Raw genomic sequence first — 25084 nt, 5'->3', positions numbered from 1 at the left:
CAATCTTAAAAAAAATGTTTAATGACTGACCATTGCCTGGCAGATAAAGAAGCATACGAAGACACGGAAGCATTGCAAGTGTGCATCCCCCTTCCTCCCCCCTACTTTTCCCACAGATCCTTACTTCTCTATCTGATCTACTCAGTATTCGGCACCCTGGGCTTCTCCTTCCTGGGGTTTTTGCTAGTCACTGAGGTATCTCCCTTTTCCTTTTGCCTTTTATCTGGGAAGCCTCCTCTGCCTTCTAGATTCATCTCTGGGCATTCAGTCCACCCATGTATTATTTTCTAAGTGTAAAACCACTGTAAGATGCTGAGTGGCACACTATGCCATTCCTGTCCTGAATGGGTTTTCCCCTCTATAAGGAAGATTCGATGGTCACATAAATACACCTACCACTACAGGGTAGTGTATGATAGGTACCTTACTGGAGGTATCCTTCATGGGTGGGGTGGTGAGGAGAAACTTTGGCAAGGTATTTTAGGGTTTTCCAGAGAAAAAGATCTAACAGGATAACAGTATATGTAATATATATCTACATACACACAGATTGATTTATTTTAAGGAACTGACTCACATGATTTTGGAAGCTGGCAAGTCCAAAATCCGCAAGGTAGTTCTGCAGCCCGGAGGCCTGAAGACCCCAGGAGGAGTTTGAGGTTGAGTCCAAAGGTGGTCTGATCGCAGAATTCCCTCTTCTTCGGGGGAGGTCAGTCTTTTTCTTTATGTTGTCAACTGACTGGATGGAGCTTATTCCTTCCTTCTGCCAACAGAGATGTATCTGTTTGTCCAATTATATTGAGTCAATGTGGTTTCAGCAAGAAATAGAGAAAAACAGGGGCCGGCAATTTTGTGTTGCTCTTGGTGCCCCCATTAACTTGCTGTGTGACCTTGGGGAAACCGGTTAGCATCTCTGTTATCTCCCTAATCTGTTAAATAGCTCTCTATCACCGCAGAAGTTGAAAATTTCTATCTTACAGAAATAATTAAATGATTTTACATAAGGTTTTGATTTATTGGAAGAAAGGATTTGTTGAAGGACAAGACTTTCCTGGTATGAAGTCTTGTTCTGCATCTTGGAAATAAATTATGTAATTTCTTCTTTAGAGTTTTCAAATGGTGATTCATTAAGGAAAAATATTACCTTCCACATCTAGAGTACCCAGTATTTTCATTATAGAGGGGACACTCTTCTTTTTTACTTTTTCTCCTCATTGTAAAGCCCTATGTTTTGAGATTATTCATTTATTTTAGAGAGCGGGGGGAGGGGCACAGGGAGAGAGAGAATCCTGAAGCAGATTCCCCCCGACTATGGAGCCGGATGTGGGGCTCAGTCTCACAATCCTGAGATCATGACGTGAGCCGAAGCAGAGGCTTTAACCCACTGAGCCACCCAGGCACCCCTCTATAAGTATTTTGTTGTTAAATATTACATACTTATCCTTCACACTGAATAATTAATATAGTTTACGATAATTTTGCGTGATCTATATTTTAGTTCACTTGGACAGCCGTTTTGGACAATGTGCCAGTCACTGTGGCATTTTCATTCACTCATTCACAGATGTGTCTATGCCTTCAGTGAGTATTCACTGAATGTCTTTTGTGCATTAGGAATCTTCCAGGTACTGGAGATAAGGCCATGAACAAAACAGACAAAATCCCTGCCCTCATGAAGGTCACATTTTTAAAAATATTCATAGTAGATTTTGAGTGGTTTCTTCCATTTTTATAAAATTCTGGTTGGGAATCATGGGAGCATATGGTACCCTAGTTATCGGAATGATTAACATTAGATACTGAACTGTAGTCTCTAAAAAGAGTATGAAACAGTGTTGCTCAAGTTCCCAGATAATGATATATTTTCATGTGCTAATTATTCCAGATCCCCTCCATAGAGAAGGTGATAAACATATAGAAGAGTTTATATAAGCACTTATAAGTGAAGATGTTTTCCATTGTATATGCTTTATTTTTTTAATATTTATCGCCTATCTACTTATGTATTTATTTCTTTTAAAGATTTTATTTATTTGCTGGTGAGAGAGAGCATGCACAGGTAGGGGGACCAGCAGGCAGGGGGAGAAACAGGCTCCCCTCTAAGCAGGGAGCCAGATGCCATGCCAGGCTTGATCCCAGGACTGCCTGAGCCAAAGGCAGAAGCTAAATGACTGAGCCACCGAGGCACCCCTATGCTTTTTTTTTTTTTTAAGTTTTATGTATTTATTTGAGAGTGAGAGCATATGAGCAGGGGGAGGAGCCAAGGGAAAGGGACAAGCAGATTTCCCTCTGAGCACAGAGCCCGACTGGACTAGACCCAGGGCTTGATCCTACAGCCCTGAGATCACAACCTGAGCTGAAACCAAGAGTCAACACTTATCTGACAGAACCACCCAGGCGTCCCTTCCTTTGCATATGCTTTTGATCAAATTCTCCTCTAGACTTACTTTAAATCTTTGTGATCATGACTTTTACAAGAAAAGCAGTCTGTGGATAAGTGTAGTCATGCCTTTCTGTCCAAAGTGATGGAAGTTACACAGAATGTGCTGACTTGAGAAAGTGGAGTAATACTTGGGACTTAGTGCCATGTACAGGACTTTGTCGCCAGGATAAAGGTGACAGTGACTTGAAATGAGTTGTCATAAAAGTAATAAAATTCTTAATTAAAAAAATGCATGGACTTGTAACTATTAATTACACAAACTTGTTTTCCTTTTCTGATTTTTTAGGGCATGTTTTTGGGTGAAGTTATACTGCAAAGACCATTTTTAGTCTTATTATTCTTTACTTTGATGATATTGGGGGAGTTTTATTGTTGTTGTTGTTTTTTAAGGATGATCGTTTTCTAATGGAGATCACATGGGAAGTGGCCATGATTTGGCTTCTTCAGAGGTTTTGCCAAAGATGGAATGAAAGTAGTAGTTCATTTCCCATTTCCTACCACTTAACCTTTGCCCATTTCACACTTGCTACGCAGGTCTCCTCACCTATCTTGGTCTGCACGGAAAATTCATATCCTAGAAAACAGGTAGAAATACCTGAGCTTCATTCTCTAAAGTTATATCTTATACAGAAATATGAAGCAGAGGATTTAGGGGACAAGGAGGAGGAAGAAGAATGATGAACAAAAGAGGAAATCTATTACTATATCAAAAAGATCTCCCCCCCCCAACTTAAAAAGTGATGAGATCAGATGTTTGACTGAAGTGGTTTGATGAACTTACAAGTTTTAGTGGACGATAATCTGGTTATAATTTTATTAAAGCAATAATTCAGTCTATTTTCCCCAGAAGGAGAAGTCTTTACCTAAAATTTTTATTTTCAGGGCGCCTGAGTGGTCAGTGGGTTAAGCATCTGCCTTTGGCTCAGGTCATGATCTCAGAGTCCTGGGATCGAGCCCCACCTCGGGCTCCTTGCTCAGTGGGGAGCCTGCTTCTCCCTCTGTGTGCTGCTCCCCTGCCTGTGTTCACTCGCTCGCGCACGCTCTCTCTCGACAAATAAATAGATAAAATCTTTAACATTTTTTTAAAAATAAAATTTTTATTTCCATGGCTCAGGCCAGAGCTCTCGCTGGTGTCCCTGAGGGTACCTTCTCATGCAGCCCAGGTCCAGCCTTCAGAACGCGTCTGGAGCCTCACGGTCTCCTGCACACGCACTGCTGCTCTTCTGCTCTGTCCACTGCCCCTTCTCCTGACCACTGTCCCGACTTCCACTCTAGCCCCTCACAGGCCAGTGGCTAGGTTGCAACCAGCGCCTTTCTTTCCAGTGTGTGTCCATTAACGTGACTTCTCTGCTCTGCGCCTTCTGCTGCTTTGCCACCTCACTCGGAATAGTCCAGATCCTTCCATCACAGTTCGCCTCTGTGACCTCTCCCCCATCGTTCCTTACCGTTTGTCCCCTTGCTTGTTCCTTGCTCCACGGGCTTCCTTGCCATCCTTGAACACACCACTACACCTGTTCCTCCCGGCCCTGTGTCTGCTGAACGGAGCATCCCTCCTCCACGTGTTGGGAAGGCTAACTCCTGGTTTCTTTCAGGTTCTGCTTGGAGTTCACCTTACCAGAAAGACCTTTCTTGACCACCTCCCACTTTGTTACTCTCCATAGCTTTTATCTGATTTCATCTCAGTGAACTTATGTATTTACTTAATTATTGCTTATTGTCCTCACCGGAATGTAAGTTCCTTGAAGGAGAGCAGGGTCTGCCATTTTTAGTTCGCGGCTACCTCCCTAGTGTTGGGACCATCCCTGGCACATAGCACGTGCTCACTGAGTTTTGACGAGTGGCTAAGTAAATAATTGAATATATTTGATAGTACATTTCTAATAGTTTGCCAGTAAATGAGGTCTAAGTTGATGTAATTTTTAAATAGAAGTGCAGAGGCTAAGAAGTCTCTTACAGAGGCTAAGAAATCATTACAAACCTAGAGGTTGACAGCTTTTATAATGATTTCTAGCCAATGGATTTTGGGCTGGTTTCATGAGCATATTTAAATAGGGGAGGCCATATATTTTCTGCAGGCTTAATTTTTAGGAGAAGCCTCCTGAGCTTTTTGTTTAAAGGGGAATTTGAGTACTGACTGAGTACTTCTCTTGTATAAGAATCCTGTCCTTTGAACATGGAGTTATGCCCACCGGGCATGCTCTGTATAGCCACTGAGTATCCAGAATGGACACCCTTCCTTGGTTTTATGCCCCTGTGAGTTCTTGGCTCCTAAAGAGGCATTTGATGTGTTCCTATACTAATGAAATAGTTTTGGATTCTTAAACTTAAAATGTATTCATAGCAGCCTTCTCCATGAGATGGAAGAGATGGGTTTTCTCTGACATGCCAATTACAGTTCTGTGCTTGACAGTCCCCCTTCTTTGTCCCCATACCTAGACAAAGGGCTTCCTTCCACCTGTGTCTCTTGTCTCTGTAGATCATCATTTTCTTTTCAAGGAAATGGCATTTTCTACTTTTAAGTTTCCTGTGTGTTGGGGGATATGAAAGACTGCCTTCAGAGACTGGGGCAGTTAGAAAACCACACTCCAAAAGAAGAAAGGGCATCCTAAAGTATTTCTTAAATTGCATCCAACAAAAGGAGTATCTCCTCCTTTAATCCTAGAGCCCTAGATGGGGGTTGAAAGGAAGAATTGTAGACAGACATTTCCATGCCTGAAAATGTCAAGTGCAATTTTGGCAGACAGCACAGCATAGGAAGATGCTAGATTCTTGGGCAGTGAGATGTTTGCTGGTTTGGTATTTTATCTTTGGCAGTGCCTGCCACACTTGATATCCTCAGCTGCTTTTGAAGATTCTGCAGAAGAAGAGTGTTCATTTCCAGCAGCATAAATCCACTGAGTGGTCCCTGGATTCATGTTGTAATGTGTTTACAACTTCCTGTAGTTTTTCTCGTCCTTCCAATTCTTCCTTTCAGATTTACGCTCCAGGCCGAAAGGAACGACAGACCATACCGGTTGACTGCACAGGCACAGTGTCCTAGGGAAGGAGCACTTGACTTGGGGCACCTGGGTGGCTCAGAGGGTTAAGCCTCTGCCTTCAGCTCAGGTCATGATCTCAGGGTCCTGGATCGAGCCCCACACTGGGCTCTCTGCTCAGCAGGGAGCCTGCTCCCCTCACCCACCCCCTGTCTACCTCTCCGCCTACTTGTGATCTTTCTCTCTCTGTCAAATAAATAAATAAATAGTTAAAAAAAAGAAAAGAAAAGAAAGAGCACTTGACTATAAAATCAGAAGACCTGGCAAGTCACCTTGCCTCTCTGAGTTTGCATTTCCTCGTGGGTAAACAGAGAGTCTCTGTGACTATGAAATGACCTGAACTGTTGCACCTGAAAACACACGGAGAACTACACCGTGAATGTCAGACATCGTTGCCATGAAGGATTATTCGAATCTTCTAATTCCTTAACATTTAGAGAAATTGATGGCAATTTCCGTCGTGGAGAGTTAAGTCTCCAAAGCGTTTGAGAGACATGTGGTCTATTTTTATTATTTCTTGCAGAGTATAACCTGGCAACGATGGAGAGTTTCTTTCAGCCAGTCTGTAATTAACTGGCCCTTAAGGAAGGCCACGTCACATAGGGCTGTCATGATGTCTTGCTCCAACGTACATGTGCAGTAAGACCTACTCTGTGTTAGGTGTTGAGGGGGAAATCGAAAGATGAACAAAACAAGCTTTTAAAATAGCCAAGGGAGCAAAGTAAATATTCATAATTAAACTAACTGCCTAGTCAGTACCATGTTAGTTACAAAATGCACTGAGAACAAAGAGGAGAGAATGAAATATTCTAATTCAGTGGCTGGGGGAAAGCTTTATATTGTGCAATACCTAGAGTTTAGGTGATTCTGGGTTTTTGTTTTGCTGCTGAGTCCAGTGTTATCATATGCCAACTATTTGGTTGGCTAACTTCCAAAGAAGCATTCTTTTTGGCCACTAGGTTTCTCTGAGTCAGTAAATGATTATAATGCTTTTTGCACAGTTCCCAAGTCTCAGATCCTCTGCTGGATCTGTGAATTACTGAACAAAGAGGGGTGGTTCCTTCCCCCAACGTACTTGTGGGCTCAGTGGAGATGGGTGAGCTTATCATCATTAGAAATATATAGAATCTGTGATATTGAGGAACTGTGATTGGTGAGAGGTTGGACATGGATCTTACAACCAGATTCAAAGTGGGGTGGGCTGAGCAGTTGTCTCCCAATAGGGTCCATTCTGTGGAAATAAAAGTCATCCAGTGGGGTCTCCAGGGATCTCCTGTATTTCTGACTGCTGGGCAGAAATAGCAGTTCTTTTGCTATTTCTGATAAATTTCCCATCCAGCGTGTGTGTGTGTGTGTGTGTGTGTGTGTGTGTGTGTGTGTGTGTGTGTGTGTTTCTCTCAGTGTTTTTAAATATACTTTAATGTGGTAATTTTTCCAGTACTTAGATGTTTTTAAGCCACAACTATGAGAAAATGTACATGAAGTGACACAGAGAGCACAGAGTGAATGGATACCTGCAGAGTTTGAACACTAAACCTCAGAAGCCTAGTGATTAGACATATTTAAAACTTAGATCGGCCAATAAGTGAAAACAGACGCCAGAGTGTAAAATTAGACTTGGCTAGCTTTTAGACAAAACCTGGGTGGGGTCGTGGGTTATGTGATGACAGAGATACTGGAAGGAGGGATGTAGAAGGTGACGTTCACCCGGAGTCCTCAGGTGTCAGGAGTCCAGACCGGACTAACTGTAGATAGAAGTAAAGGTAGCAGGACACTCAGCCCATCACCCTGAACAGAAGAAAATCACAATCAAGGACAGCTCATTCCCTTCCAACACTTATCGTAGGCTGGAGGGCCCCCACCGCTGGAAGGTATTCCCTTGGCCTGGCTTGTCGCTTGACTTTTGGCCAATATAGAATCTTTGGTTGTTTCTTGAGTCTACCGGGTATGTGAGAGTTGGGTCAGCTGGTACCTTCCATTTCAAAGAGCAGAGGATGGGCTCTGCTTTGCTCTGACCTGCTGCGATGGTAGGAAGCTGGGTTGAAGTGGATAGAATGCTAGTACCCAGTGGTCTTACATTTCGTCTCCATCCATACTGAGCTTCCTGGTCACCAGTCATGGTCAGATACCCTGTGTGTCTAGCCATGTGGCCTTATATAGGGTGGGAACTTCTATTTCTTTCTTCTGTTTCTCTAGGAGTATGTAATGAACTAGTTTCATTCCATCATCCATTCATCCAACATTTGCTAAGCCCATTGTACTCAGTTCTGGGACATAACTTCATTGAGAGACTTAGCTGCTTTTGGCAGCTGTTCACTTGTGAGAATATAGAAGGTACCTTTACTCTGGGACTCTAAGGAAGAAATCGTGACCATCCACAGACATGAGCCTCTCACTCATATTCGTTGATTTTTATTTATTTTTCTCCTTCAGACCAGGCAGATAGCTGACAGCAGCCCTGCCCTCCCATGTGCTAGCTCCCCAAATTTTTAAGGATTTATACAGACTTCTTAGCCACAACCCTGGCTCTTTACCAGGTAGACAGATTTTTGGAGAGTTGACTCACCCAGCTTACAGATGTAATTTAAGCTCCCCTTTCCCACAGTGGAGTTATAGGTAATATAATGAACCTATGATTTGGGGGGCAGGCAGGTATATAGTTTGAGCCGATGAGTCAAGACATACTTTCTCCTAGTATCAGAAGGGTAAGGCGCCATAGTTTCCAGTGGCCATGTGGAGGAGGAGTTTGGGTCGTGCTAATCTTTATGGAGCCTTGTTCCTCCTTGATAGGAACGTTGGCCCACCATGAGAGCTGCTTTCTTTCTTTTTTAAAAATTTAAATTCAATTTAGTCAACATATACTGTAATATTTGTTTCAGAGGTAGAATTCAGTGATTCGTCAGTTGCATACAACACCCATTGCTCGTTCCATCACGTGCCCTCCTTAATGTCCATCCCCCAGTTATCCCTTCCCTTCCCCCAAACCGCCCCCCACCTCCCTGGCCTCCCTCTCCTCCCCCAAGCCTCCATTGGTTCCCAGGAGTCAAGAGTCTCTTATGGTTTGTCGCCACGAGGACTTATTTCATGCTGTGGTTGGTCCTTGACTGTGATTCATCCCTGAGTTCTCTCTTTGCTACTTGGTAGCTCGGAAAACAGTATAAATCATCAACAAGTAAACAGATGGGCCACACTGAAGGAATTTCTTTATTTCTTGGTAAGCTTCTATTCTTTTTAGAGCAAGTTTAGATTTACAAGATGGAGGGAAAGGCACAGAGATGTTCCCTATACCCCCTGCCCTCACACATGCATCCTCTCCGACATGATCAGCATCACGTATCAGAAGTTTTGCCGAGAATGACCTACCTTGACGCATCATCATCACCCAGAGTCCATAGTTCAATTTATGGTGTTCAGTCTTCATGTTGTATATTCTGTGCATTTGGACAAAAGTATAACAACAGGTATCCATCAGGATAGCGTCATGTAGAGTATTTTACTGCTCTAATGATCTCTGTGCTCTGCCTGTTCATTCTCCCTTCTGAAACCACCAATCTTTTTACTTTCTTCCCAGGGTGGCCTTTTCCAGAATGTCACACAGTTGGAGTCATACAGCATGTGGTCTTTCTATATTGGTTTGTCCACTTAGTAATGTGCACTTACGTTTCCTCCATGTCTTTTCATGGCTTGATAGATCATCTCTTTTAGGTTCCAAATACCATCCTATTGTCTGGTTGTATCCTGGTGTTTATCCATCACCTACTGAAGGACGTCTTGATTGCTGTCAAGTTTTGGAAATTATGAACAAGGCTGTTGTAAATATCATTGGGCAGGCTTTTGTGTGGACATAAGTTTTCAGCTCCTTGGAATGAATACCAAGGAGCATGATTGCTGGATCATGTTAAGAGTAGGTTTAGTTTAAGAAACCACCAGACTGTCTCCCCAAGTGGCTGTGCCATTTTGCATTCCCACAGCACTGAATGGGAGTTCCTGTTGTTCCACATTCTTGTCAGCATTTGGTGGTCAGTGTTCTGGATTTTAGCCATTCTAATAGTTGTGTAGTAGTATATTATTTTTTAAAAAGATTTTTATTTATTTGACAGACAGAGATCACAGGTAGGCAGAGAGAGAGGAGGAAGCAGGCTCCCCGCTGGGCAGAGAGCCTGATCTGGGGCTCAATCCCAGGACCCTGGGATCATGACCTGAGCTGAAGGCAGAGACTTTAACTCACTGAGCCACCTCCGCGCCCCCTATCTCGTTGTTCTAATTCACATTTCCTGATGACATGATGCAGAGTATCTTTTCACGTATTGATTTGCTATCTACTTATTTTCTTTGATGAAGCGTCCTAAGATCTTTGGCCCATTTTTAAACTGGGTTGAGTTTTAAGAATTCTCTGTATATTTTGTATCAGTCCTTTATCAGATGTGTCTTTTGTAAATAGTTTCTCCCAGTCTGTGGCTTGTCTTCCCATTCTCTTGACATTGCTTTCTGCAGAACAGAGTTTTAAATTTTGACAAAGACAATAATTTCATGGAGTGTGTCTTTGGTGTTGTATCTAAAATGTCATTGCCATATCCAAAGTCATCCAGATTTTCTCCTATAATCTTCTAGGATTCTTATGGTTTTGCATTTTGCATTTTGAGTTATTTTTGTGAAACGTATACGGTCAGTTTCTAGGTTCCTTTTTGGGGGGCGGGGTATGTGGATTCACAGTTGTTCCAACACTGTGTGATGAAGAGGTTTGTTGTCTTTGTTGCATTGCGTTGCCTTTGCCCCTTTGTCAAAACACAGCTGACTCTGTGTATGAGGGTTTACATCTGGGCTTTCCCTTCTGTTCTATTGATCATCTTTCACCAATAATCACTGTCTTGTCTTTGTCTTTATAATGTTTTGAAATTGGGTAGTGTCACTTTTCCAGATTTGTTCTCCTTCGGTATGGTGTTGGGTATTCCAGGTGTTTGAAAGAACATTTTTTTCCCTTTGCCTACAAGCAAAGAGTTTAAGCCTTCCTGCTCAGTGTGTGATTGGTTACATTTTGGAAACTTTCAGGAGCCTCTTTCATACCGCAGAAAGAATAATCTCATAAGATTATTATTATTCTCCAAAGAATAATCTCATAATCTTTTTTTTTTTTTTAAAGATTTTATTTATTTATCAGAGAGAGAGAGGGGGAGAGAGTGAGCATAGGCAGGCAGAATGGCAGGCAGAAGCAGGCTCCCTGCCGAGCAAGGAGCCCGATGTGGGACTCGATCCCAGGACGCTGGGATCATGACCTGAGCCGAAGGCAGCTGCTTAACCAACTGAGCCACCCAGGCGTCCCGAATAATCTCATAATCTTACTGAGGCGATTAGTCTCTCTCCCTCTGTCTGTATGCGTTCCACTGTAGGTATTTCAACTCAGAAATGTTTATTGAGTGTCTGCTTAGTGACAGGTACTAACATTTAATGATGAGACCCCAGTCTCGGGTCTGTGAGGAGGTTGTGGTGGAATGGGAGAGGCGGGGAGGGCATTGCAGGAGAGACCTGGGCAAAGCACCGTGGGGGCTGGGGGGACGCTCCATTAACTGGTTGAGGTTAGCTTTACAGGAAGAGAGAAATTTCAGCTGAGCTTTGAAGGATGAGTAGGTGATGGTCCGAATGGAGGAGGATGGACCAGGGCAGTCTGACGGCAGAAGCAGTAAGGAGGCGGGAAGGAACGCGGTAGGTTTGGGGAAGCACCGGAAACGGAGTACAGCTCAGGTGTGTGGTGTGCGGGGAGACACGAAGTCAGAAAGAAAGAATTTCTTTTTTTTTTTTTTTTTAAGATTTTATTTATTTATTTGACAGAGTGAGACATCACAAGTAGGCAGAGAGGCAGGCAGAGAGAGAGAGAGAGAGGGAGGGAGGGAGGAGCAGGCTCCTCGCTGAGCAGAGAGTCTGACGCGGAGCTCGATCCCAGGACCCTGAGATCATGACCTGAGCCGAAGGCAGAGGCTTAACCCACTGAGCCACCCAGGCGCCCCAAGAAAGAATTTCTGAGTGGATCACGGGGAGTCTCTTGTGTTCTATCAGGAGTGTGAACTTTTCCCCGATTAAGGTTACTAGGTGTTTTATTTTGTTGAGATAAAATTCATATGACATAACACTTAATATTTTAAAGTATACTGTTCAGTGGGTTTTGGTACGTTCACAACATTGTGCAGCCATCCGCAAGCTCTGATTTCGGAGCCTTTCTTCTCCTTCCCTCTTCTCTTAGCCCCTGACAACCGCTAATCTCCTGTCTATTTGTCTGTTCTGAACATTTCGTGTAACTGCAGTTCTACAATATGTGACCTTTTTGTCTGTCATCTTTGACTTAGCATGCTTCATGGTAGCAGGTATCAGTACCTCATTCCTTTTGGTGACAGAATAGCCCCTCGTGTGGACAGACTGCGTCTTGCTGATCCATTCATCAGTTGATGGGCATTTGGATGGTTTCCTCTTTTTTGGCCCTTATGAATATTGTGGCTATTTGTGTACAGCTTTCTGTGTGAACATGTATCTCAGTTCTCTTGGGGATATACCTAGGAGTGGAATTGCTGGGTCATATGATAACTCCATAATTAACTTTGAGGAACTGCCAAACTGTTTTCCAAGTCATTGGAGATTTTTAAGACGGAGCAAAACAGACTCAGATTCTATTTTAAGCATCACACACTCTAGGACTGTATTTTCTTTCGAGACTAGGTATTTCTACTTCTCTTATGTTTTCCTAGTTCAGGGCATCACAGCCCACAGCAGTGAAACCTGTTTTTTTTTAAATCGTGTCGTCGTGGCTGTCAGGAAGGAATCTGTACTCACTAGCCTAGAATGTGGCAGAAAAAGTGCTGTCGGGGTATTCTCTCTCCCTCTATGATGTATTGTAGAGAAAGAGTTTTTCTTTTTTAAAGAGAACCCTTGATTAAATTATAGGCTATTATTAGGGAGTTTATTGTACTTATAAACTGTACTTGGATTCCCTGTAATTTGTTATAATTAATGCAGGAGTTCAAGAGCAGAAAGCACGGATCAGGTTGTGGCATGCTTTTCTCTTTTGCAACACCTTGCTATCATTGGCCTTTTTTCACTAGTAGTTAAGGCCTGTGTGTGTTTGTGTGCATTTAAACAAACATTATCCTTTTTAGGAAAGAATTGCGATCCTTTGACTCACTGAAACTTAGAAGCCTCAATAAGAAGTTAGGCTTCTGTGGCAACAGAGGGTATCGATCGGTGAATGTTGAGGACTTCGGGATTGAATTTTTGCCAAGACAGTCATGTGTGTGTGTGCGCGTACACGCAGATGCACGTGTTTGTGTTTTCACGCATGCACGTGTATTGGCTTGTGGTGTGAAAGGGCGAGGAGACAAACGTTCCCTTTTAAGGTTATCTTTGTCTAGTCGGAGTTTTAGCCTCGGCCCCCCTCTCCCCTGTTGGGTTGTTTCCACGTTGCACAGTTGCAGGAGCCTTGGCTTTGTACTCTGCTCGACAACGCAGAGTTTTAATGGACTGTCAGCTTGAACGTTCGTTAAGCATAAAGCATTCAGAGGGTGCATGGGTCAGGCGGCAAACTCATTATTATACGTGAATAATCATCAACTGAAATCTTCTCAAGGGTTTTGAGGATAGAGGGACAGAGGGAGGCAGGCATTCAGGTTTATCTGGTCCTGGCAGGCAGAGCAGGGGTGGGCCACCCTGCCCAGTATCTGGATTTACAGTGGTGCACACCCTTTGGAATGGATGGAATGTGTCCTTTCTCTCTTGCTGGTATCTCTGTCAATCTCAGTGTTAAAATTATGTTCCTTTGCTGTTCTGTACCCCAGAATTCTAGGACAGCCTGTCCCCTGTCACCTCTTTCTTGTCTTTTATAGTAAAGATACTTGTACATTTATTTATTACTCATCCCATATAACGTCAACCAGAGAGCAATGGTACTGCTTTAGTACGTCCTGCACTGTCCTGGGAGAGCTAGGTTCTAGTACCTTCTAGCAAGATTCTTCCGATGGGGCTGATTGTGAAGGAAGTTTTCTAGTGAGGAAACACGTTCCTTCCTTTGTAATAACAACAACAACCCGGCTTTCTCTCTCTTGCCCTCCCCCCAGAGTAGCTGCTGGAAAGCCTTCGCAGACTGAGGAATGTAAGGATAGTATTGACCTGCTCCCCTCTCTCTAAGTTGTCACATCTGTGTAAACCATGCACACGGGAAGGGAGAAGCTGGGGTGACTGACCTTGACCCGCAGAGAAGGGAGAGGCAGACGGGAGCTGCCAGATAATAACAGTGGTAAGGCAGGTTGATAGTTACAGCTTACAGAATGCTTTCACTAACCTATTTTTAACTATGAGAAAGCATTTTCTTTCTCAGGTCTCCTTGAGCAGTGGGGGTAAAAGGAGTAATGCACGGGTGAGACCTGCCAATCACACTGCTCCCCTGGTGGTGCTAAGTGTGCTAGCAGCAGAACGAAGGCCAGATCCCTTCTTTACGATCCATAACATAGAAAGACCTCGATTCAGCCAAGAGTCAGTAAAGGCGGTGTGTGACACAGGATGAGCTCCAGTTGGCTTTTTAAAAAAATCCACATTTGGAAATACATCTGAGGGCTGTTTGTACCCACTTCTGGCTGGAGCCTCTCCTTCTAGGTAGGAGCCTACCATTAGGGACCCTGCTCTCTTGATTTTACTTTGCTCCTCTGTGCATCCTAAGATGCTGTTAGCGAGTCATTAGAATACACAGCTTGGTCCCCTTTCTCTCCACCCACATCTGGAAATTGAAATTTCCCAGAGGCTGTTGCGGGGACAAAAAAAACTGGATCTGAATTACCTTACGACTGTCCTGCCCTATGTTTTGACAGAAAAGCTCCTCGTGCCAGCGTCTGCCTCACTCATGCTGTGGCACATGCAGTCGGATGGGGCGGGAGCCTGCTTGGGGATCAAAGCCTCTCCTTAGAGGCCGTGGGATCCCCCCAAATCACCAAGTAGTGGCATTTTTATTTTCATTTTTATTTTTGGACTTCAGTGGGACCAATGACTTGCCCACAACGGCTGGGAATCAGAGGCAGTGGGATCCCCCCAAATCACCAAGTAGTGGCATTTTTATTTTCATTTTTATTTTTGGACTTCAGTGGGACCAATGACTTGCCCACAACGGCTGGGAATCAGAGGCAGTGGGATCCCCCCAAATCACCAAGTAGTGGCATTTTTATTTTCATTTTTATTTTTGGACTTCAGTGGGACCAATGACTTGCCCACAACGGCTGGGAATCAGAGGCAGTGGGATCCCCCCAAATCACCAAGTAGTGGCATTTTTATTTTCGGACTTCAGTGGGACCAATGACTTGCCCACAACGGCTGGGAATCAGATCCCACTCTCTGGCTCTCTGCGGCTCTGGTCTGTCGGGCCCTGCCTCCAAGAGCCTTATGACGTTGGGCAAGTCATTCTCCTCCTTCCACACTGTTTCCTTCTCTAAAAACAAAAGGGTAGGGCTTGGATTTTTGAAATCTTTCCCTTGTCAAATAGCTTAGGCGAAATCACGCATGATGACAAATGACCCACAGATCTCTGTGGCCTCAGATAACCAGAGGCTTGTTCCTGCATCCACTGTGTCCACTGCCTGCCTTCCTGGGAGCTCGGGCCCACCGAGGGGCAGTCCTACTTGGACTCTGCAGGTCTCAGGGCAAAGGAAAACAGATGGCTCGGAAGGCTCCTGCTCCCGGGGTGGCGCTCCTTCCCTTTGACCCCAGAGCCTACTTGCAGAGTTGATGAGGTACGTGGGTAGGTAGGTGGAGGACGGAGGAGGAAGGCTCCCTGGGGAGCAAATTTGGAGCAGTCATCATGGCCGCCCCCTCTCCTGTCTCCACCATCCTGTGATGTACGCTGAGAACATGGAGCCCTTGAGCGCCATGACCAAACTCAACTCTTAAGGCTTTTTATACCTTCGTGGCTCTTCTCTGTTGGAGGCCCTTCTGCTGAACTGGCCTTGGAATGAATATTTCACTTGTGGAAGGGGTGGGAGAGATACCATAAAAGCAACACGTCCTCAGCGTCTGCGTGCCTCTCGCCTTCCTTGTGGTTCTGTGGTGGTACAGTCCATCCTTTTCGGAACACCACATAGAATGTCTCAATCTGAGAAGGAGTCACAGACCCGCAAATAGAGCCGAGTTGCGAAAGTGCTGAGATAAATCCCCCATATATAAATGGAAAAGAGAGACGCGAACATCTGAGCAGTACATCTGTAAATGTGGAGGATAATGATACAGGGTATAATTTTGAAAGGGCTCTTTGATACGACTGTCAGAACTACTGAATGCTCTATTGATTTGACCCGGTGCGGCATTTTTTTCAGACTTCCTTTTCAGATTCTTAGGGGGAGGAAGGAACATGGAAAAGTCACTTAGTTTCTTGAGCTTGGTTGGAACTCTTCCAAACAGATGGGACAGCCCAAGACTAGTTCCTATTATCTGTCAGTTTCCAGTTGTCATATTTAACAGCACCAACTATCAGGAAGCTTTCCTGTTTCCCTGTAAAGAAACCTGAATTTTAATCTCCGTGGAGTAAAAACAAGACCAAAAAATGTTGAAAATAGAAATTTTACCTTTACTCAACAAGCACAGTAATATTCACCAGTTGGTAGAGGGAGAGCAGGATCCTAACCTAAAACTTTATTCATTGGAGCCCAGCAGTCAGATGGACGGCTTCCAGGTCTTTGAATAGGAAAAGTATTAAAAAGTTTTCCTTGTGAGCTTGGGTTTTCAAAGAGGATCTCTTTGGAAAGTTGGCAGTTACTTTCCTGGCATGAGGATTGGGGTGTGTGTGTGTGTGTGTGTGTGTGTGTGTGTGTTTCCCCTCCACCCAGAGCTATCACAGGGTGGAGTATGCTTCCACGAAATTACACGTTTCCAAAATAGAATTCACTGTTATATTTTACCACCGTTAGCACTGAATCTCTAATCAAAAATGAGCAAAAACCAAACATGCTAGAAATAGAATTTCAGCTCATATTCTCTAATTTAAGCTTCATACAGGATAGAATTATTATACTTTACAAAAGCGCCTTTTAAGCAAAAACATACCAAACAATATCCAAAGTGTGCCAGATTTCATTCTCTTTCTGCGATCTCCCGTCGTCATCTCCGCAGTGTCACGTGGTTGTCGTAGCATATCATTAATGCTGTTCGGATTTTCTTGTCGTCTGGATGGCTTCCAGGAAAGAGCTCTTGCTTTCTTCAGCTCCTCAGTTTTGTATCCCAGTACAAGCCTATGTCTAACCTGAATGACCAGGAGTGATCCTGGTGTTCCTTGCTGACGGATTAGGACACCCGGTTGCCTAGAGCGGCGTGGATCTGTTCTAAAGCTCCCTCGTGTGTTATAGAAGTGATAGCTGTAGATGAAATTGGAGTCAGCACGATAAGAGGGCTATAATCATTGTTTTGCTCGTTCCCATGGATTATATTCCCAGAGGTATCAGCTGATCAGAGGCTCTAGCCATGGCAGGTAATGTTAGGGTTAACACCTTTTAAAATGTTTTACTCCTTGGCTCTTAAAAATGGAGCCCTTAATAACCTGCGCGAGACAGAACCATGACGTCAGGGGTTCAAGAGAGGACGACTACCCTCGCAAGGCAGAGACTGTTGTAAACCTCTTCAGGATGTCCCTCAGCATTAAACCAACTTCCGCATACAGGAAGTGCTTAATAAGTGTGAATATCCATGTTTCTTCTGAACTTGGAGAGCAGAAAATAAGTCAGAACTGCTCAAGAGGGCACGCCTGGCTGGCTCAGTTGGTTACGCGGCTGACTCTTGATCTTGGCTCTGGTGTTGATCTCAGGGTCCTGGGATTGAGGGGCTCTCCGCTCAGTGGGGAGTCTGTTTGAGGATACTCTTTCCCCCTGCCCCCCCTTTCTCTAAATTAAATAAATAATTCTTTTAAAAAGTCCATTCAAGATGGCAAGGACTGGACACCTGGGTGGCTTAGTTGATTAAGCAACAGCCTTCGGCTCAGGTCATGATCCTGGAGTCCCGGGATCGAGTCCCGCATCGGGCTCCCTGCTCAGTGGGGAGTCTGTTTCTCCCTCTGATCTCTCCCCTCTCATGCTCGCTCTCTCTCTTTCTCAAATAAATAAAATAAAGTAAATCTTTTTTTTTTTTTTTTTTTTTTTATCCATTTACCTGACCGATCACAAGTAGGCAGAAAGGCAGGCAGAGAGAGAGGGGGAAGCAGGCCCCCCGCTGAGCTGAGAGCCTGGGGCTCAATCCCAGGCGCCCCTAAAAAAAAAAAAAAAAAAAAAAAAAAAGATGGCAAGGAGTATATGGCATATAGAAGGGATTTGACATTGTAGGGTTAAGAGGAGTAGGTGAACTTGACCACTTTTTCCTACCTTGAAACTGGGTGCTCTGGTTGGTTGGTTTGTCTTTTTCAAGGATTCCGTTTGCACCTTTCTTCAGTAAACTTAGGATTCCTTCCTATCTCGAAATTCTGTGGTTTTGTTGTTGTTTAGTTGTTTTGTTTATTTAGTTTAGATATCCTTTCGCTTTTCTGAAGAAAGTCACAGCAGGATCCTCTGGGGAGACACTGAAGTAACACTTCTTCATCTTTCTTTTCTTCTTCTTCTCCCACTTTCGAAAGTATGGTCTTGAGACTCTAAGTGGCTGTTCTTCCCATGATCTATCAGTTTTCACGATGAACTCTTGACACTTACAAGATCTTTTGCTGACTTAGGCCTCCCTTCCTTGCACCAGTTTCCACAAGGAGGCGTTGTCCTTTCTAAGAACCAGCTAGCTTGGAAGCATGAAAGATCTTCCTTTTATAAAAGGCTCAGTGGGTTGAGCCGCTGCCTTCGGCTCGGGTCATGATCTCGGAGTCCTGGGATCGAGTCCCACATCGGGCTCTCTGCTCAGCAGGGAGCCTGCTTCCCTCTCTCTCTGCCTGCCTCTCTGTCTACTGTAATCTCTCTCTGTCAAATAAATAAATAAAATCTTTAAAAAAAAAAAAAAAAAAAAAAAAAAAAAAAAAAAAAAAAGGCTCACGGGTAGTTCCCACTCTTCTGAAGGGAAAGTGACCTTACACGAATGAGTGGAACTTTTACTCTTTCCTTGAAAACGGGCCCCGAGGCCCAAGACAGGTGCCAGAGGAAAACCAAGAACCAGGCCCGGGAACAAGGAAAGAACATGGCAGACGGTGCTGAGGGAGAACCTTGAGGGGAGGGAACACAAGCAAGAAATGTACTGTGCTACGTGGAAAGGGACATAGACTTCCGAAGCCCATGTTTCTCCTCCTAATTCAGGTTTTACTGAGCTTTCTCCCAGGAAGTGAACCAATTGTATGCATCAGATTATACTTTCAGACATAAATCTGTTATTTAAGTAAGGCTGTAAAAGCTGAGCTTTGCTTGTGGTTGACAGGGGGCACAGACCTTGAAGCGAAGGTGCTAATGTAAACCATTTCTGTTGGAGCTCTTGGAGCTCCAGAAAAAAACATGGAACCTGAGATCCTTAACACTCACCATGTGGCCAAGTTGCTCTCTGTCCCCCCTTGGAATGGAAGAAAAGCAGCACGTGTATTATGGGAGTGCGTGGGACTACACACTTCTGTAGTGTTAACTCACCTTGGGCGACACATTTTGAAAACGTTGAGCTTGAATACACCTGAGCTTGGGGGCTTAACTTTAGTGATCAGGTGAAGAAAGGGAACCAGAAGAGAACACGAGACATATTTTAACGGTAGCGAACCAGATTTCTTGAGTCTTTGCTATTTTGACTTAACTCTTGATGTTTCTTTAAATTCATGCACAATTATTACTTCAAAATATTTTGTTTACTCTGATTATCTCCTGTGACTGATAGAGAGACAGGTTATGATTCTGCTTTCATTCCATGGAAGATGATTGCCCAAAGACACCCCCCCCCTTACCCCCTACAGGCCGTGCCTTCAATTTCAGGGGGTCTTTAAAAGTATCCTGCCTAGTATTTCCTCTTTATTGTTTGTTCATTTTCAGAAACAGCAACACAGCTCCTTCATTACCAGCAAAAGACTTTTGGCCACATGCTCTTACATATCAGGATTTAGAACCCAGGATGCCCCTAATCAGCTAAGGATAGAATAACTAGGTGAGACAGAGCCGTGTCCGCTGATCTCAGAGCACAGAGTGGGCACAAAGCTACTCTACACATACCGGGAACTTGTCTTTGAAAATCAGCACAGATACTTATTATATACATTGTAACTGATTTAATCAATTCATATGGACAGAGGTACAATTACTGGTTCAGTAGTGGAGACTACAAAATGATTATGGATAGTTTTAGGTGAAAGATGGGGCGGGAGTAGGAAAAGCATGTCGTTTTTCTATTACATACTAAGTTTTACTAAAAGGAATTTTTAAATAACTCAGCGTTGGTCCTTCTGATTGGAATATAGGTTTGTCCCACCAGAGACTGACATGGTCATCTGTACCCTGTCCAGTCGACCCAAGAAGAGAGAGGAAGTAGAGACTCTACGGAGGGGTCAGAGACCCTGAGTCCTTCCCTCAAATAGACTTTGGGTTGCTATGTAATGACATCCATAATATCAAGGTAGAGATGACAGTAATTAGCTCTCAGTGCTGACTGCCCCTCTCTAAAACAGAGTAGCGTTTTGGATCACTCTTGAGCTCCCTGGATTGCCATGTCCTAGTTTAGAAAAAGTAGAGTTAACGGTTACCAGGAACAGAAAGGTTGTCAGCATTCGCCAAGAATTAATGCTAGGAAAAGTCTGTTCTGGAGGAGACTGGGTTTTAAGAGTATGGTCAAGGGAAGGAGAGTCCTAGGAAGAAAGGTTCAGGGTGAGGAGATTTCTAAATGTTCAGGTAACCCTAAGAGCCCAGCACACCATCCTAGCTTCTGAGGACAGTGGTCCTCTCTGAGCCGGGACATTGCCCAAGGGCACACTCTGTTTCTCTGCATCTGCTGGGTTGAGGATGTACTCGGGTTGGATTTTTGTTGAGTCCCAGACCTGTGGGGTGAGCCTCGCTCTGAAGAGCTTTGTCCTCTCTGCTAGCAGAATGCCAGACTATCTGGCCTGTTTGCGATCCACCCCACCAAACTGTTGAGTTTAGAAAACGGAGTGTTTCCAGAGTGGTTTTAGGAACGCACAGCTGTTGGATGCAGGTTTGGCAGCTGTGCTGCCCTGGGTGTCCAGGTGTGGAAGAGCATTTCCTTCCCGGTCTCTGTTAGGAAGAACTGGTCCTTATCGGGTGTTTTATCCAGGGGACTTACAATGAGATGATTGGATGAGAACGCTCTCGAACCGAGAATGCCCGGGCTGTGGCACCTGCCACATCAAACGAAGATAAACACAGCAGAGGACGCTTCCCGTCTTTTATGGAGCTGACCTTTCTCGGCATCACCTGTGTGTCCTGCTGTGTACACAGAGTTTTACATCTAGACACATTGATCTTGTGGGAACATATTCCACGTATGTGTTTTTAAGGTTATTTGTCTCTCTGTTCCCATGGACAGATATCAGTATTACCTGCAAGTCAAAAAAGACGTGCTGGAAGGGCGGCTGCGGTGTACGTTGGAACAGGTGATCCGGCTGGCCGGCTTGGCTGTGCAAGGTAAGGAGGGTGACGGGCGCCATGGGGAATCCCATTTTCTCTCTGACTGCGGTGTTGCTGGCCTCTCAGAGGAAAAAACGGAGTTTACTTAAATGATCCCTTAGTAACTCTACTTTTCATTCCAAGATACGTTAAAAATGCAAAAATAGGGAAAAAAAAAAGCCAAAATAGTGATTTTTTTTTTTTTTTTTTTTTTTTTTGGTGGCAGGCTGGTGGCTTTCTGAAAGCTGTTTGCAAATCGTTCATGCTTGTATAATTTTGGTTTTATTTGGAGAAATAGCAGCTTTCATCCTGCCTTTAATTAAAGCTGCATTCAGGGTTTGTGGAACATTTTCTCAGAATTATTGCACTGCCCATGTGGTCATATTTTGTGGCTTCCTGGTATGACTGTGACTTTCCCATCAGTTTTCAAGTGTGATAGCTTTAAACATTGTAGTATAATTTATTCTCACACAGTTAAAGAGAAAAGTTTAAAATGCATCGTTGTAGGGGTACCAGGGCGGCTCAATCGGTTAAGCGTCTGATTCTTAATCTCAGGGTCATGAGTTCGAGACCCGTGTTGGGCTCCATGCGGGCTTGGAGAGTACTTTAAAAAATGAATAAATAAAAATAAAATGCACGATTGTGATATGAAGCAACAAATAAAAGAGTTGAGTTCATTTGCCTTTCAGTCTGTCCTGCTTAGATTTATCAGACAGCAATTTTTAAAATCTTTCTAAATTGTTACATGTACTTTTACATAGTTTTATGTAACATACGTGATTTTTACATAGATGTATACATTACTCTTTATTGAGTGGTGGCTTAATGGCCTTTAATCAGTATTGAAAAGAAGATCAAAATGTAATTTTTTCAATAGTCATTCTTTTTCCTTAAAATCAGTTCCCGTCCAAACGGAATGCCAGCCGCCAAGTCCTTACTGTGTGGACTGTTGTTGTAGAAGCTGTGAGCTGAACTTCCCATCCCAGACTCTGAACTGAAGTTGAACCTTTTGGGTTCTGGAATGTCTATAGAGGCAGGCTTCCCTTGATCTCTTTCATCCCAGGGTATTAGCAGTTTAGCAATTTTTGTTGGACGTACGATTCTATACGAGTGGCTGCTGTTGTTACCTTGTGGATGAAAATACACGAAGTATGTTGGATCCCATCTGTTCACTTACAGACTGTAAGGGAAAGGAAGAGTGCCCCAAACGATTAAATCATCAGAGCAGAAAAATCATCAAAATAACAGAGAAGGCACCTTTAATACGAAAAAGAGAAGATCCCCTCTGTCCAGTGGATCTTCGGCCTTTCGAAAAGCTTTCTCTTCTGTTCACTTTATTACTGTCTTTTTACCCCTCTCACTTTTCAGTCATGGGGCTTATTACTGAAATCCTGGATATCGGAAGACCCTGGCGATAGCTTTCAGGCTGAGGGAAGTTGGTGTACGTAGCCTGGCTTCCCTTTTCACTGGGTCCTTGACGCTAGCTGTTCGATCTGAGGGAATCTCCCCCAGCTACAGTGTTTGTAAAATGGTTTTCCCGGGAACACTTATGGGATAGTTAGACCCAGCAGGAGAATTGTAACTTGAGATAAAATATAGATAACTGATGAGTGAACTTGAAATCAAGCTGCACATGTGCTCTCTGCTGTCTTTGTGTGTGTGTGTTTACTTATTTTTATTAACATATAATGTAGTATTTGCCCCGGGGCACAGGTCTGTGAATCATCAGGCTTACACAATTCACAGCACTCACCATAGCACATTCCTTCCCCAATGCCCATCCCCCAGCCACCCTCTCCCTCCACCCCACCAACCTGTCTTGAATGTTAATGTTAATGTGATGAGTTTAGTAGGTACGGCCTTGTCTTCTCAGCAACATCTCTTCACTGGCCTTCCGTGTAGACTCCTGCATGCCATCTCTCCTGTTAGATGCCAGATCTTTTACATGAAATTAAGTTTGTATGCTGTTTTGATTTTTTTTTTTCCTTCTTGAGAGCCAGTGGGATGAGAAGCAAGACATTTCCAGATCGACGATATGGACTCACTGTGTTTTTTGCTTGTGCTCAGACATACCGTCGTGAGACGAAAACAGGATAAAACAGAATTTCTGGCATCTTGCAATATGGGAACTTGTTTGGGAGGTGTAAAAATTTGCAAGGTTGCTTGCCAAGGGTGATTTACAGTGGGAATTTCCAGCTGCAAATATATGAAAAGATGCAGATGGGTTTGGCTCTTCAGTTCTCTTAATTAACCTTGAGTTAAAAAGTCCCCTTGGCAGATATTCTTAAGATATGTGTTGATGCATATTTAACAAAAACATAAGTATAGGTTTGTTTCAAATTTTTAAAATAGCTTAGGGATCACTTTCAAATTTCCCCGTTTTTTTTTCCCCCTAGACAATTGTGTAACTGCGCTTACATGCTGATATTTACAGTATTGCTAAGTAAAAGTGGTAACGATATCAAACGCATTATGGCACTGTTTTTATTTACTAGTGTGGAAAAAGGATGAAGTAGGATACTAAATGTGGCAGTAATTTTACTCTTATTTTATTCCATCTTTAATTTCACTCACTCCATCTCCTCCCCTCCCCCTTTCTTCTCAGCTGATTTTGGAGACTACAATCAGTTTGATTCTCAAGATTTCCTCAGAGAATATGTGCTATTTCCTATGGTAAGTGCAATTTCCTTTTTCTTAATTAATTTTCTACCTTCTTTGGTTGTGTAAGTTTTGCCTTTGAAAATCTCAGAGGATTTTCCATACACATAGTCCCTGGAGAAGCAAGTCCATGCATTCATAAAGTAGGGACACATTTTGTAAAAACACTGGAAAAGTAAATGTGCTTTTTCTCACCTCCTCAAGACACTTCCCCATCCCTTCAACACCCCCCACCCCCGATCCCCAGTTTCACTACTTTCCAGAGCCCTGGTGCTCTTCCTTTCTGAACACATCAAGCTTGCTCCTATCCCAGAGCCTTCGTCTTGGTTTTCCTGTACCTTCAGTGCTCTGCCCCAGATCTTTCAGAGACTTGACGTTGAGGTCTTGATTTAAATATCACCTCCTCCAAGAGGCATTCCTGTTCTTCAACCACCTGAGTGATAGACGACAGCCATCCACGACTTCCTGCTAAATCACCTTTCATGTGCATATACTTCAGGATTCTTTTCGTATCTAAACATGTTCAGTATTGATTGTCAGCTAGAATGTCAGCTGTAAAGTCGTGAAGCAGGGGACCCTCTCTGTCTTGTCACTGTTGTCCGGCATGAAGTCTACCTGCATAAAAATTCACTGAATGAGTCCATGAAGTCAAATGTCCAATCTTGGGTTAAATTAGGAATGAGGCTAAATTTTAATCCCTGGGGAATGTGTGTGTATATGTATGTGTATATATATATATATATATATATATATATGTGTGTGTGTGTGTGTGTGTGTTTGGTAGCTTTGGGGTAAATGAGAAGAGTTATGAGGAAGGATTAAAATGTTTGAAAAGCATCTGCAGCATCCTGGCTCTGATTTTAGAAACCCTGATCATTCACCCCTCGTTTGTTTGTTTTTTTAATCGACTGTTTTGCTCAAAGCACTAACTTGGGTAACTAACTCCCAGAGGGTGAAGTTATTTAAGAAACGGTGCGCAGGCCGCAAAGTAGTTGAGTAAATAGGAAGTTTGCGGAACAGAAGGCCAGGCCGAGTGTAATGAAGGGCAGTCGGGATTCTACGTGGGGCGAAGTTACATCTGCTTGGGGGGCGGGTCGGGAAGGTTTAAAGAGGAATGGTGTGTGAGTCGGAGCTCAAAGAGTGGCCAGGATTGCAGCAGGCGGACAAGAGGGAGCCAAGCATGATCTAGACGGAGAGAGAGAGCAGGGCTAAGGTGGCATGAGTGATTGCAAAAGTCAGCGATGAGTCTGACTGCCCCTCCGGAGTGGCAGAGGGGAGGGGCCGCAGCGAGGATGAAACATCTCAGGCCTGAGAACACCTGGGCTCTGTCAGTGGATGTGCAGACCCCACACTTTGAGAACAGCTGGATTAGAGCATTAAGATCA

At 43.7% G+C, this 25084-nt stretch overlaps 1 protein-coding gene across 5 annotated transcripts in view; it reads left to right on the top strand.

Annotated features, from left to right (window-relative positions):
- The window catches only part of PTPN14 (protein tyrosine phosphatase non-receptor type 14), a 167762-nt gene that overhangs the window by 97317 nt on the left and 45361 nt on the right, over positions 1–25084 (top strand). For all 5 annotated transcript variants that reach the window (XM_059145765.1, XM_059145769.1, XM_059145766.1 and 2 more), the window contains 2 exons: positions 20962–21059; positions 23647–23714. In XM_059145765.1, coding sequence (XP_059001748.1) covers positions 20962–21059; positions 23647–23714 — 166 coding nt within the window. The remainder of the gene's footprint in view (positions 1–20961; positions 21060–23646; positions 23715–25084) is intronic.

The sequence above is a fragment of the Mustela lutreola genome, chromosome 14, assembly GCF_030435805.1.
Source record: "Mustela lutreola isolate mMusLut2 chromosome 14, mMusLut2.pri, whole genome shotgun sequence".
NCBI lineage: Eukaryota > Metazoa > Chordata > Mammalia > Carnivora > Mustelidae > Mustela > Mustela lutreola.
This window is presented reverse-complemented; position numbering and strand designations above follow the sequence as displayed.